Source organism: Protopterus annectens, chromosome 2.part1 (assembly GCF_019279795.1).
Source record: "Protopterus annectens isolate FY-2018-M chromosome 2.part1, PAN1.0, whole genome shotgun sequence".
NCBI lineage: Eukaryota > Metazoa > Chordata > Ceratodontiformes > Protopteridae > Protopterus > Protopterus annectens.
In genome coordinates this window covers 1,726,461,046-1,726,477,106 of record NC_056729.1, presented here as the reverse complement: position 1 = coordinate 1,726,477,106, position 16,061 = coordinate 1,726,461,046, and the positions used below count along the sequence as shown (strand labels likewise).

The 16,061-nt window shown below is 44.4% G+C and overlaps 1 protein-coding gene across 1 annotated transcript in view; it reads right to left on the bottom strand.

Moving 5' to 3' along the window:
* Positions 1 to 16,061, bottom strand: part of KIF17 (kinesin family member 17) — a 1,182,720-nt gene that overhangs the window by 696,884 nt on the left and 469,775 nt on the right. The window contains exon 4 of the mRNA XM_044063178.1: positions 3,978 to 4,167. Within this exon, the coding sequence (XP_043919113.1) occupies positions 3,978 to 4,167 (190 nt within the window). The remainder of the gene's footprint in view (positions 1 to 3,977; positions 4,168 to 16,061) is intronic.

Genomic DNA, 16,061 nt, shown 5'->3' with positions numbered 1-16,061 from the left:
TGTACTTAATTTATCTTCACGTTATTTGAATGAATCTGAATTAATGGTCCTTAACAAGGGCCTTACTTTTGTACCAAGTGCACAATGTTGCTATCAGGATGTTGCCTTGGACATCATGTCCTATTGTCGGAATTTGATGCTAAGTAAGCAATTTGGTGAAAATACTGGTGCACATTCTAGCTTAAAAAAGCCAAGTAGTTTCATACCACCCTTAACACCAGCTTTGCAACTCTTTATAAACAAATGTGATCGTGACTTGATAGAATACTTTCAAAAGAACGATAGAGATAAATTTTACAATTTAACAAAAGAGCAAAGACAGGCAATGACTGATTTAGGTAATTATACCGACATTGTCATTAAAAAAGCGGACAAGGGAGGTTCAGTTGTCGTACTAGACACAGAATGGTATACGAATAAGCTGAAAAGTCTGTTATCAGATGCACATACATACACCAGGATAAATCCGGTAGATATAAGGAGAACTATTGACAGGGTTCACAATAGGTTGAGGTGGCTTAGCGATAATTTAATGATAACATCGTCATTGTTTGAATTTCTGTTTATTGAAAAGCCCTTGACACCCATATTTAAAGCTTTGCCCAAAGTTCATAAAAGTGTATTGGACCCACCCCTTAGACCGATAGTTTCGAAGGGGTTGGGTCACTGAAAATATATCTATTTGGTTAGAGGTGACTCTTAGACCCCTAGTAGACGAAGTAGCGTACATTTTAAAGGATACAGGGCATTATTTGAGCCTGATTGGCAACATTAGTAAGGAGAAATTGACTGGTGATTATTTGATGGCCACCCTTGATGTTAACAACCTTTTCACCATAATAAATAATGAATATGGGAGTTTGGCGTTAAAGGAACTTTTAATCGCTAAAAACTTCACCAATGCAAAGACAGATTTGATTTTAGAGCTATTAACATTAGTTTTGGAGAATAATATCTTCCTAGGAGGAGATTCTGCATACAGACAGGCGCAGGGGATAGCCATGGGCACCCCCTGCGCCAATACTTATGCAAATCTCGTCCTTACTTTTTGGGAGAATTCTTATGTGTTTAACGATAACATATGGAGGAAATATTTGTTCCTATACCTACGTTTCGTAGATGATATTTTTGTCCTATGGGATGGGGATGTTAATGAACTGAACAGATTTATAGAATACCTTCATTCCACTACTGCTTTTTTCAGGTTCAGTATTAAAACGTCGAAGGTTGAAATAGATTTTTTAGATGTCTGCTTAATTCAAAATAGAGAAGGGTTCACTTCAAGGATACATAGGAAAGAATGCTGGCGCAACACTTTGTTGTCCTACGACAGCATGCACCCTAGACATACCTTCACCAATGTTGTGAAAGGTCAAATGGGTAGGGTGTCTAGGATAGTGAAGGATGATGCCGAGTATGAGATGGAGACTGAATATCTGGGCAGCTGTTTCCTCAACAGAGGGTATGACAAGAGAATGGTGGGGGAAGCCATTAAGAAGACTAAGCCACTTAGAGCTAACACATATAGACCCTGGCTGGATCGCACAGATAATGTGGAACAAGAACGAGTATGCAAGAGGGCCGTACAAGATAGACACAAAGTAGCACTAACCTATGGTAGTGATATGAAAGGTATTAGCAATATAATACGTGATAATTGGAATATTTTAGTTAGCGATGACAGCTTGAGAGATTTAGCTGGATCCAAGCCCAACTTTATTTATAAAAAGAAGTAGGAATTTAAAGGATATACTCTGCAAAGAGAGAAGTAACCCCAGTGATGTTAGGTCAAAAGTAGGCAAGGCAGGAACCATACCATGTGGTTGTTGTAAAGCCTGTGGTAGCATCAAAAAAGGAGTTGAGTTTATACATCCTATTAGTGGGAAGGTGTATCAGTTTAAAGGTAAGGCAAGCTGTCGTACTACAGATTTAGTATACATAGCAGAATGCTGTTCATGTAATTGTTTTTATATTGGGAAAACCAATCAAATGTTAAAAACAAGAATTTTTCAGCATTCATTCAGTATAAGGAACAATGATGTACATAATGCCCTGTTTAGGCATGTTAAAGATAACCCTACACACAAGTTTACTTTTAGGGTTATTGTGAATTTAAAATTGACCAGCAGGGGGGGTGATATCAAGTTGAACACTGAACTAGCTGAATCCAAATGGATTCTTGAACTGACAGCACATAGGGAACCAGGCTTAAATGATGTTATCCCTTTAAAACCCACATTGAGTAAAAGGCGGGTGTTTTATTGAATTTTATTGAATGTTCTCACTGAATACTGATTGGTTAATACTTTTTTAAAAAGAATTTTAGAATGTATCTTTTTATCTGATGAAGGGCAACCGCCCGAAAGCGCTCATCTTATGTGTATGGTGTGGTGATATTAAAACAAGTTTTTATATCCAAGAGCAGTATCCAGTTTCGTTAATTTTGTGCTATTTAGTGTTCTGTTTGGAACTTTTACGTAAACTGGATTTTGGCTAGCATAGACCTTTTTCTTCCATAAATATATACATAAAATGTATCTTAGTAGTCACAAGGCATAACATAAAATATAGATATGAAAAAATCAGATTAAAGACTTTGGATGTACAGTAAAAGCTGACAATTCTCTTATCTCCCCAGACTCTACTACCAAACTGCTTGGTGTTACTATTGATAATAATCTTAACTATGATTGTCATATCAATAACACTATAAAAGCAGTAAATAAAAAGATAGGTTCACTGTACAGAATAAAACCCTTCCTTACTCCAGAAGCACGGACCACCTTAGCTCAATCACATCTTATCTCCACCCTACTGTATGCTTCCTCTATTTACACCAATCTCTCTAAAGGTAACCTGAAAAAACTAACTACATCCTATCATAATATAGCCCGTTTTGCCACAGCATCCCAGTACAGAACTCACCACTGTAATAACTTAAAACAATTACAATGGTTAGAACTACCTAACAAGCTTATCTATCAACAACTCTTAATTACACATAACATTCTTTATCAACCAACAAAAACACCAGCTCTCAGTAACCTCCTTACTCCCTACAAAAACTTGAAACAGTTGTGATCTGCGAAAAGATACAAGTCACCACAACTAGAATTACAAATTCAGCAGGTAACTGTCTATTTTCAAACTCCATAGGGAAAATATGGAATAACCTCCCCTCACACATTACCTCACTAGACTCCTTTCAACTTTTCAAAAAACAACTTCTATTACATCTTAACAACTTCTGGCTCTGCTCCTGTACCAATCCAGACTAAATGACTTCTTCGCTCTTCAGCCATACCTCCCTACGTAAAAATCACTATCTTTCCCTGCTATTTCAAATGACTAAATTACTGTACTGTTCTAAAAAAAAAAAAAAAAAAATGAATATATAGCTTAGGCTATTTGATTTTTACCTGTTTTTTTTTCGCTGTATTTTCTACTACACTAAAATGTATGCATTGTTGCTTAAATGTTTAACCTTGTTTTAATTGTGGAGCTTTTCTCCCCGGGCCTCCACTGAAAATGGAAATTATCCAGCTGGACTAGCCCGGTCAACAAATGTAAAATAAATAAAATAAAATAAAAATAAATACATGACATTAATATATAACATCTAAAAAGTTCATATAGAAGGACTCAGAAATTGTTATTTCAGACTAGGCCTTTTGAAATTATCCTTTCTTTGTGGCTTGTTTCTAAGGAAACTGATTACTGCTCATTTGGGACTTTGTTTCCCTCCAGTTATCCTTACACCCCCTACAATACCAATAGGAAAGCAGGCTGGAACCTTGTACTAAAAGGGATACATTATACACAACCTGCTTTATTGTTTATTTCTTTACATTCTGTGTTTAGTTTTTTTCATTCTCATTTAATCTTCTGCGCCATGTCTCAAGACTAGAAGGTCTATGCCTACTACAGCCATCTGGTCAGTAAAAGCAGACGGTGTGCTGAGTGTTAGAACTGCTTACCTAGTGTCGACATTTCCAAGTAGATAGTGAAGATAGAGTGGGAACGTGAAGAGTCTTTGTTCATTAGTGTGTATCCGACGGAGCGGTTATTCCAGCCTGTTTCCATGATGTGCTCACATTCTGTCACGCTGTGCACGGTGTGCATTGAGAGATCCTTCACATACACACCTTTCTCAGGGTGTTCTTTAATCTAAAGGAGCAGGGGAAAAGTGCTCCAGTAAGAACAACATTGCAGTCACATTTTTCACTATTACAATCAACAAAAACGTAACATTTAAATATGTTCACAGGGCACTTCTGGTTATAGCACTGATTTAGGTACCAACATTTAGATGTTTAAAATCTAATCTTATAATCCTCCATAAAAGTAAAACTTTTGTTAGACATTCAATTTCAAAGAAAACTATCGTCAAATGTCATCTAAATCATCTAAAAAGACCAAAGAAAGAGCAACTGAGTCTTATTTTATAACACTGAATTCATGGAGCCTGACCATTTGGTGGTGAGTTCAGGTAGCTTTCTGGCAATGCCAACTACTACTGAGAAAATTCACTGAAGAATTGAGATACTATGCAAGCAATAATCCCCGACAGAGTGTGCTGCATCGGGTCTCTACACCCCTGGAAGGGCATTAATTACACATTAACACACACACCCTGGAGGGCATTATTGTGCTTAGAGAATGGGGTCTCTGTAAAATTGTTGTTTAACTTATGTATTTTTTTAAGTTCTATTTTATTTTTTTAATACATTTATGATGTAAAATAGTTCCTCCGCCTAACGTTTCATACTTGCTGTAGTATATGTTAATGTTGTTGAAGGAAGCATTATACATCTAAAATATATTTAAAAAATAAAACAGTACTTAAAAAAATACATAAATAAGTAAAACAACAATTTTACAGAGAGCACATTCTCTTCACTCTCTCTCACACTTGCTACCAGGGAATTGTTGGTTCACTTTCGCACTTCACTCACTCACTCACTCACTCACTCACACACTCTCCCTCTCTTTCTCACACACCACACACACACACACACACACACACACACACACACACACACACACACACACACACACACACACACACACACACTCTCTTTGCTTTCATGCACGAATTCACTCACACATGCAGACAGAAACACACACACACACACACACACACACACACACACACACACACACACACACACACACACACACACACACAATTGATCGCTCTCCCTCTCTCTTACTCTCATACATGCATACAGTCTTTCACACAGGCTTTATTTTATTATTTATTTATTTTTTTTAATTTTAAACTCTCTAAACAGCAAAAGACTTGCTTTGCGAGTGTAAAATAACATCTCTCTCACTTTCACTGATATGCATGCATACGCTCACACATAGACAAACACACACACATACCTTTTTTTGTTGTCTTCTTTTTTTCATATTTTACACTTGCTAAACAGCAAAAGTGCTGTTTAGCGAGAATAAAATAATGGCTGTTTCATTTTCTGAGTCCGAGCACCATGGCAGCTTGATATGCTGCCATGAAACATCGGACTCATTTTCGGCGGGCATTGCTTGTACATTAATACCCTGCTGGAGAACGCTCGTTCTCCAGTCAGGGTACTGATGTACAATACATGTCAAAATTGATCAGTACAAATCAGTGAGATATGGAACTCATCCTGGATGTTATTAATGTCCTAGTGAAAGTGTTTCTTGCTTTTCAGCTTGTGAGGACTACCGTGTTGTTCTTAAGGTTTTGACAGTTGAGAATAAAATCAAATTTCTGAACTTGGCAATGCAGTTCCAGGCATACACTTGTGCCTGCAATTCGCAAAGACAGTGGCACATATACCAAAGTTATGCAGATACGATGACCAGGAGAATCAGGTCAGAAGGAAAAACAGCTTCATACTTGCTTACTAAGCATATGGTCAATAAGACCACAGAGAAAGTCATTCACATTACCCAGTATCATCCCTCTCAACTGTCCAGATTTTCGCAGAATGTCCAGATTTTTGCCTCATATTTTTGGTCTGCTCCTCATAAAATTTGTGATCTTCTGGCAAATCACTGGGATTATCCGAGGACTGAAGTCACTAAATAATGACATGCATTTGCGCTTCAGCTTCAAATCCTTCAGTAAATACATATTAATACAAACCCTGTTATTCTAGCAACTTTCTAAGTTTATAAGAGCAATATTTAAAATCTCTCCCTATTTTTGGATCTTTGTCCCCCCACTTTGTCAGGCTTTGTCCAGATTTCTAGCACTAAAAGGTTGTGAGGTATGCCCAGTACTGATGAGAGACTAACAGTGTCTCCCATTAAGTAGATTCTCCCAAGATGAAAATCTGCAAACACACAGTCAGACATCCAGGCTGGTTTTAACTGCAGCAAGGAATGTATTTCACTTCATGAGATGTTAAACCAAAGCCCCATCTGCCAGAGTTTGTGGTAGCTCCAGTGGATGTAAAAGATCCCATGGTACATATTGAAAAGACTGGGGGAAGTTCTATGTTCTGGCCAAATTTTCAACTAGTCAGTATGAATACCACCACAGTTACTGACCTAGTGGGACTAGCCCTGGTCAACAAAATGTAAATAAAAATAAATAAAATACTCTGCTTGATATGTAAGGGTAGTCCATTCCACAAGTGGGAATACATTAGACTAGGTACCTGTCTTGTCACCTTGTGTGAGTATAGTTGTATTTACCCATTAAACAATGTGACCTTTTTCTGAATCATTGGTCTGAAATAGGTTCATTTTTAGTTGACATGTAGTTCAGGAGACCACTGAGGAGCTTAGTCCAGTTTCCTAATTGCCACAAAGTACTGTCTGATTAAGTGACTTGCTCCTGATCACACTGTGGGCAAACAGAGGCTGAGGGAATCAAACCCTGGACTGTAGAAAGTAGCTTGTTAACAAGTCATACAGCCTTAATCTTCTGAGCTATGAGCTGCCACCAATGTCCCACTTGAAAGATGGCACACATAAGGCTCAAATGTCCTGGACATAGTACTCACTAACACTGGAGAGCATTGCACCCTCTCCATATGATGTTCTCTCTAGTAAGATCGGACCATAAGTCAGTCTCATTTGATATAATTATAAGACCAGATATCTCGCCAAGCTCAAAAATGCTTAAGAATTTTTCAGAGGCAAATTACTTCATATTAAGTGGTGGTATAAGAAGTTTCAAAGCCCCATCAAATGCAGATAACATGGACTCCTATGCAGAGGTGCACACCGATGCCCTGTATAACCACTTAAGCAGTTGTACAGAATCAGCTATATCTGACCAGTGTGAAACCGGTTCTTGCCAAAAAAACAAGCCACCCTGGTAGACCCCTAGTATAAACAAGCTATACAACAAGAGAAAGAAACTAGTGTCCACGAACAAAAGGGAACTGGCTTAGCAGAGGAAAAAATCCTTCTCTAACTTAAACAAACAAATCAGAGATCTTGTCAAGTCCTCCAAAGCTAATTACAAAGCAAAAATAGCCTCTCTAGCTAAGGATAATCACAATGCATTCTTTAACTGTGTCCATAATCTAAATGGGATTACCCAGCTATGCATTGAACTGGCTGTGGATGGCATCACCCATACTGAACTGGAGGTAAAAGTCAACCTGATAGCTGACAGATTTGGAGCAAACTGTACCCCTCTGTCCCCTCCAGTCATCCCCCAAAGTATATCTGTCACCATTCCACAGCCTTTTATCTCAACATAGCAGGCCATCTCAGCGCTCTCCAAGGCCAAAAACATAGCATCAGTGGGACCAGACAACATCCCAGGTTGCATTTTAAACAACTTAAAACATCACCTAGCAGACCTACTTTGATCCCTTTTTAACCACAGTCTGCGAACTAGCTGTGTTCCAGCAGAATGGAAGACAGCAACAATAATCTCTCTGCACAAAGGGGGACCATCAACCGACCCTGGGAATTATAGGCCCATAAGCTTGACTAGCCTCATCTGCAAGGCCAATGAAAAATCATTATGGACCTTATTAAAAAAGACATAGGTAATTTCAAACTCTGGACCCAACCCAGCACGGATTCAATAAAGGTAGATCATGCCTGTTAAATATGATTGACTTCTTTGAGAAAGTCACCAAGGCCCTCAACGAGGGGAAAGACAGTGCATACCACCCATCTTGACCTAGCCAAGACATTTGACACAATCCCCCACTCAGGTATTATACAAAAAACTCTCCCATTTGGGAATTAATCCCTGCTTTAAAAGATGGATAGCCAACTGGCTCACTGACAAGACACATACTGTCAAGTGGACAACTTCACTTCTAGCAAAAGAACAGTCACAAGTGGCGTGTCACAGGGTTCTGTGCTGGGCCCCCTCACTGTTCGGAATTTATTTCTCATAATTCCATGTAAACTTGGATGGCCTGTGGCTGACTAAGTTCACTGATGATTGCAAACTGAAAGCAATCACTGAGTCCCCCAACGATGTTAACATACCGCAGTCAGGGTTAACGCAGACAAATGATTGGTGCCAAAGCCACAGATTAAAGCTAAATGCAAAAAATGCATTACTATTCCCTTTGGGAAAGTTGACATTCCTGCTAATTACATTACAGACAGCACCCCCCTAAGTTTAGACCAAGTGGTATGTGATCTGGGTACTCAGGTTGTTAGCAATCTAAACTTTGATCATCACATATCCACAGCAGTAAGGAAATCTTTTTATGTGGCACACCTTAAAAGTAAACGCATTAATCTATATCCAAGGATGTTATAATCTCATTATACTCTGCCCTCATCAGACCAATAACTAAGGTACAATGCTTTCTTTTGAATGTACCTCACCAGACACCTGCAACAACTGGAGAGACCACAGTGGTTTCTCACCTAGAAATTACAGGGTACACAAAATAAGAAGTTATGTACTCACCATAACGTTCCATCTGAGTAGGTGACTTCATTTGTCTGCAACCTTTGGGTCTTGGATCCGAACTCGGATCCGAGCCGGCAACGTATTCATAGCTTAGAGATCCGAGCTCCTAGCTCCTCCCCTTACCCATAATCCCCTGCTAACCCTGACTGACCTCAGATCAAGTTTGCCCGTATACAAAAAAGCCGAAGGCTAATACATCCCGAAGGATATAATAGAAGGACATACAGGATCAAGAAAATTTCTGAGGGCCAGGGGGAAGGAGGGGGGATGGTTGCAGACAAATGAAGTCACCTGCTCAGATGGAACGTTATGGTGAGTACATAACTTCTTAATCTGAAGTAGGTACTTCATTTGTCAGCAACCTTTGGGACAGAGTCCCCAGCTACCTGAATCTTGGGTGGCCATCATGGAAGGATGTTCCGGAGCACTGCAGAGCCAAAGGATGCTCTTCCTCTGGAGATAATGTCCAACTTATAATGGTTGATAAAGGTATGAGATGAGGCCCAAGTGGCCGTGGAACAAATATCATCCAGTGGAACTCTAGATCTAAAGGCTGCAGAGGTAGATACAGAATGAGTAGAGTGCGCACGGATTCCCTGAGGTGCAGGCCTCCCAGAAGTGTCATAGGCCAAGGGAATACACTGTGAGATCCATTGTGATAAAGTCATCTTAGAGACAGATTTACCTAGGTTAAATTTGGAAAAGGAAATGAACAACTGGTCGGATTGCCTATGACCAGCAGTCCTGTGAATGTAGAAGCGCAGTTGTCTGTGCACATCTAAGGAGTGAAGTTTGTATTCTCCCTTGTTCTGATACTTAGGGAAGAAAATTGGTAGGTTAATGGACTGATTGATATTGGCCTCTGAAGCCACCTTGGGAAGAAAAGAAGGACTGGTCCTGAGATACACTCTATCCTGATGAAAAGCCAAGTATGGGGGTTTCACACAAAGGGCCTGAAGCTCAGAAACTCTTTTTGCCGAAGTAATAGCGACTAGGAATGCCATTTTCCAAGAAAGGTACTTACGATCGACCGAGGCAGCTGGTTCAAAAGGGGGAGCTGTCAAGGTCTGTAAAACTAGAACTAAATCCCAAGGGGGTACAATTTCCCTGATAGGAGGTCTGAGCAAGAAAGTACCCTTGAGAAAGGACTTACACAATTTTGCTGTAATCAAGGGGCCCAATTCATGCCCCACATGGTAATAAGAAATAGCTGCTAGTTGAACCTTGACCGTAGAGCATCTAGCCCCCTGATGGAAGAGACCTGTAAGGAACTCCAAGACAGATGGTAACGGGGCTGTGAAGGGGTCTAAGTTATTATTCTCCGCCCAGATGGAGAAGCGCTTCCACTTACTACGATAGACTTTCCTAGTGGAAGGTTTATGTGCTGCTACGAGAATGGCTTTAACCGGTGAAGAGATTCCGGGAGTCCTGACTAGGAGTGGAACTGGAGCAGCCACGCTGTCAGCTTGAGGTTGTCCGGATTCAGGATAGGGAGGTCTAGGGGATGAGATATTAGATCCGGGAGGGGATCTAGAATCCAAGGCGGATTTACCAGGTGAGACCACAGGTAGGGGAACCACGTTTGACGAGGCCAGAATGAGGCAATGAGGATCATCCTGCTCCCCAACTGACTGGCGTTCTGTATGAGTTTCAGCATCAGGGGTAGAGGAGGATAGGCATAAAGTAGACCGGGGGGCAAAGCATGCACCAGAGCGTCTCTCTGGGATTCCCCGACGGGGGGAAGTAGAGCGAAGTAACTGTTGCATTTCGTATTTGAGGGAGAGGCGACGAGATCGCAACAGGGTTGCCCCCACACGGCAAAAATTCGCTTCGCTACCTGGGGGTTGAGAGACCACTTATAAGGGGAAAGAAGGGTGCGGCTGAGTCTGTCCGCCAGTATGTTGGACCATCCCAGAATGTGCGTTGCAATAAGAAAGCGGTTGGTAGAAATCGCCCATTCTCACACTCTCATGGCCTCTCGACAAAGAGGATAGGACCTGGTTCCCCCCTGTTTGTTGATGTACCAGACGACTGACATGTTGTCCGTCTGTATAGCAATAGTCCCTACCGGAAGAAGGTTCTGTAGTGCTCACAACGCCAATAGCACCGCCCTCATCTCCAGGACATTGATATGCAAGGAGGTCTCTGTGTTGTTCCACGTGCCTTGGACTGTCTTGCCTGCGCAATGCCCCCCCCCCCAAGGTGAGAGGCGTCCGTGGTCACCGTGGCGAGGGGAGGTGGCGTGGAGAAGGGACGTCCCGTATGGAGATCCGGGGATTGGAGCCACCATACGAGAGCCGTCCTGCACGCCTTGCTGATGGAAATAGGATGGTGCAGGGGGTAACGATGAAACGACCATTGGACTTGAAGGGTCCATTGCAGTACCCTCATGTTCAGACGAGCCAATGGCAGAAGAGTAATTGCTGCCACCATGGAGCCTAGAGCCCTCAGGACCAATCCCGCTGGTGGAGCTGTAGATTGGAGGATGGCCTGTACATGCAGCCTCAGGTTCTGAAGACATTCCGCGGTCAGAAATGTTAGGAGATTTCTTGTGTCCAATTTGGCCCCTATAAACTCTATCACCTGGGTAGGAGCAAGAGAGGATTTGTTCATGTTGATGGTGATGCCCAGCTGGGGGGCCAGCCGGAGGAAGTAGTCTCTCGCTGAGCAAAGTAGATGCCTTGTTGGGGCGGTCAGGAGCCAGTCGTCCAGGTATGGAAACACCTGCATTCCCTGGAGTCTCAGGTGGGCTGCTATCACTGCTAATACTTTGGTAAACACCCTGGGGGCTGTGGTGAGGCCAAAGGGAAGGACCCTGAACTGGTAGTGCCTGGCTCCTAGCCGGAAGCGGAGAAACCTCCTGGATCGTCTGTCCATAAGAATGTGGTAGTACGCATCCTTGAGGTCTATAGAGCACATCCAATCATTCTCCCGAAGTAGGGGGAGAATGGATTGAAGAGAGACCATTCGGAATTTTTGTTTGGTTACCGACAGGTTCAGAAGGGAGAGGTCTAGGATTGGTCTTAAGTCCTCCGTCTTTTTTGGCACCAGAAAGAACCTGGAGTAAAACCCTAATCCGAGCTGGTCTGGGGGGACGGGTTGGATGGCTCCTTTTTCTAGCAGCTGCTGGATCTCTGCAGCTGCTGCCTCCCTCTGATCTGGTGGTACATCAGGGAGGCTTTTGGGTCTGGGGACATGAGATATGGGAATTTGGTACCTTCTGGATATGATACGAAGCACCCAGCGATCCGATGTGATGGACTCCCAAGCTGCCAGGTGCTTCGAGAAATGCCCCCTGACTGCCTCCAGAGTGGAGCAGTCGGGCAACCCCTCAGGGTTGTTGCGTGGGTCGGTCAGAGAAAGGTTCCCTGGACCCAAAATTCTTCGGGCCCCCTCTGCTTCTAGGGCGGCGTCCTCCCTGTCCTCCTCTGCCACGGAAGGACTGGTTGTCCGGAGCAGGCTGGGAATGTTGAGATTTCTGGAACCACATCTTCTTCTGTCCCTTTTGGTTCTTGGAGAAGGACCTCTGGGGAGCGGAGAAGCGGACTCCGACGGCAGACAACATCTTCCCGTCCTTTTCGCTCAGGACTAAAGTGTCGCGAACGGTCTTGCCAAATAAGGCAGAACCATCAAAAGGGGCATTCGCAAATGACATCTTAAAGGGTTCTGCGAAGTCACAATGCCGGAGCCAGGCCTGGTGCCTCATGACTAGGCCTGCTCTGCTGGCTCTAGCGGCTCCCTCTGTAGCATGGGACAACAACCGCATAGAGGTATTAGATATCGATCTTAGAGTGGCCATGCGAGTGGAGTACAATTGCTTGTCCTCCGCCGACATGGACTCCGGGGGGGAAGCAGCATACTCTTTGATAAGGTCTCGCTGCATCCTTATAACGTGTGCCATATAGTTCAGAGACCTTACTGAGAAGGTCGCTGAACTAAAAACCCGCTTCCCCAGGCGATCCATCGAGCGGGACTCTTTGCTTGGTGGATGGACCGAGAGACTCTCCTGAGCTAATTCCCTCTTGATGGCTGCCGCCGTCAACATGGCATCTACGGGGGACCCTTGCTCCAGTGGGATCTGTCCGCAGGGGGGCTCAGAATTCGATCGGGACGTTTGGGAACTGGCTCCACAGTGTCCGGCTCCTTCCACGCCTTGGTGGTAATAAGGTCCACCAGGGGGTCGGTCGGAGGGGACACCCAAGAGGTAGACGGTCCTGCTTCGAATGCCTCCAGGAACACAGACTCGTCGGAGGAAGCCTTGGGGACAGACCACACCCCCTAATCCTGAGCATTTCCATTATGTCTCCAAAGGAGACATCTTCGGGGGGTGACCTAGGGGAGCCTTCCCCTTCATCCAAGTCCGTGTCTTCTGTTAAGGACTCGGAGGAGTCCACGTGTCTCCTCTTACACTTGTGCTTATGAGGCACATCCTCGGGGGGGCTGTCCGAGGAGGTCTCACCAGCAACGACCTGTTCCAAGGGAACGACCTGAGACATCGAAGCAGGCTGTCCTGAGGCCGGGTGATGGAAGCCTTACTCAGCCGAGAGGGAGTGCGGGGTGGAGCCGAAGCAAGGGCCGGGGGTCCGGATGCCCTCAACAGAGCCCTCTCCACTGCATCGAAGGCCGAGGGGGAGTCGCTCTCTCTGGGATCTGAAAGTCGACTCCCACTCGGATCAGATGGAAGGATCAGAACCGGAGCCGAGACCATCGGATCCGAAGGACCTGCGTGCTCCGACCCGGACGGAGCCGAAGGCACACAGAATTCCACGGATCCGAAGCTCGGCCCACGGCTCCGAGAGCTCGGATCCGGCAAGGAAGGACCTGACAGACTCGAGGGCAGAGTCGGATCCGAAGTACCCAGTACTGTCGGCGCCGACCCACCCCCGGCTCCAACGCTGCCCGACTCCGTATGCCCCAAACCCAAAAAGCGGGTTGGAGAAGGAGCTATCGGGGCAAAAAAAGTTGTTGAGCTCCCCCCCGAAGGGGGGAGAGGCATGAGCACTCCCATCTGCAGCTGGGCCTAGATGAACCTTCGCATCATCCGGTCCAAGTCCGCATCCGAAAGGCTGTAGGTAGATCTCGAAGAGGCCACCGAGGCGGGCCGGGAGTGCCGCCTCGATGACCTCGACGGAGATCGGGTCTCCTCCTCCTCCTCAGGTCCCGAAGAAAAGCAAGGGGATCGGAGCCGAGGAGGAGGAGACCTGGAAGCCGTGGAGGGAGAAGCCCGCTTAGCTGGGGGGGCCGAAGTGGAGGCCTCGGCCCGCCGCTTGTGGTGCTTCTCCCTCCTGGCCTCCCTCTCCTCCGGCGCTTTAGTGGGAGTTTGAGTCCCGGCCAGGGGGAGGGAGGCAGGAGTGGCCGCCACCAAGGACTGGGGTGGCACCACGGGAGTACCGGAGGCCAAAGCCGGATCCGGGGGCAAAAGTCCCGCCAGGATCAGCTTCGACCTATGGTCTTTCAGTGCCCTGGGGTTGAACCCTGCACAAATAGAACACCCAGAGGAGGGGTGTTCAACCCCAAGGCACCGAACACACTGAGTGTGGCCATCCGCCGGTGAAAGCTTCTGGCCACACTCGGTGCACTTTGAGAAAATAAGCTTTGGGGCCTCCGACATAGTTTTTTTTTTTTTTTCTAAACAACAAAAAAAAGATTTAAACCTAAACTACTTCACACAGACCAGGCCCCAACACACAACAGTCCACACACACACTAGGCACCAGCGAAGGAGGGGGAGCAATTTCACTAAAAAGGGAACCTAACCACACACAAACAGTTAACTACAAATAACAAGTGAGAAATAAGTTTTTTTTTAACAAAAAACAGTCACTTAACTACCACACGCCAGGAGCTCAGGAATCTAGAAGCGTACGCAAGAGCGGCAAACTAGATCTGAGGTCAGTCAGGGTTGGCAGGGGATTATGGGTAAGGGGAGGAGCTAGGAGCTCGGATCTCTAAGCTATGAATAAGTTGCCGGCTCGGATCCGAGTTCGGATCCAAGACCCAAAGGTTGCTGACAACTGAAGTACCTACTTCAGATCAAATATTATGTGGAAAGACTGAAAGCTCTGTCATTGTATTCTATACAGGTTGTTAAGGGGTGAACTGAGCCTGGGTTACAGAGCAGTCTCTGACCCAGCCCTGATGGAAAGGCTACGCATTCATAAATTAAACTGCATTAGGGTCACTCACTCCAGGGGATCTTAACCTAGCCTCTGACAGGAACAGATCATGTTGGAGAGATAGAAACATCTCCCAGAGACTGCCACTTTTCTGAAACAGGATTCCAATTCACATGTAACAGAGCCCCTCCATGATCCTCTTCAAATGCAACCTAGATCAATGGATGGGTGACTGCAAATTCTCTCCTGCGGTGGCACCCATGTCCCTCCTGGACTGAGGAAGTTGGTATTAACTACCACAGACCTTTACCTCTGCATACCTACCTATGAAGCTATATTCACCCCGGAGATCACCTCTGTGGCTCTGCTCGGCAGGAGCACAGGAAAATAATTTTCTTGGGTGGCAAAAGCCAGGGTACCTTTTTGCCTAGGCTTATATAGGCCATAGGGCCAATAGCGTAGTACCTACCTATGAACCTACCTTTGAACTTATGAACCTAACCACCAACTGGGGCAACTTGTAATAAATATGGCTAGGTCTGTAAGGGCTCTAGGGCCATTAGCCTAGTAACCCTTCTATGAACCTGTGTGGGAACAGAACCCACACTCTTATGGCTTAACTACATGAAAAGTGAGTATGCCACCTGTTGAGCCACTGACACAGCAAAGGTGAGTAAATTTGTGAGCTTTAATTCACTGTGGCTTCCAAAAAGTATGTAGCTTGACTCCAATATCAAATCAAACACTTAAAGAATCAATTGTTCCCTGCAGTAGCAAACCTTAACCTGTAGCTCAGATCAATTACTTTCTATATGCAAACATATTGGACACAGAAATGATACACAACAAGGCTTGGTCCATAAAAAAAATCACCCCTTTCCATTGCTTAATATACTGGGATAACAACGTTTAACAACACGATAGGAAAAAGAAAACTACCGTACTCATGCTGAAAGCAAAATGTTGTCAGGTTACTCTACTATATCTGCCAAATTAAAGGTGTTTCTTTTGAGTAAAAAAATTAGTCATCAAGTCTTACTTTGTACAGG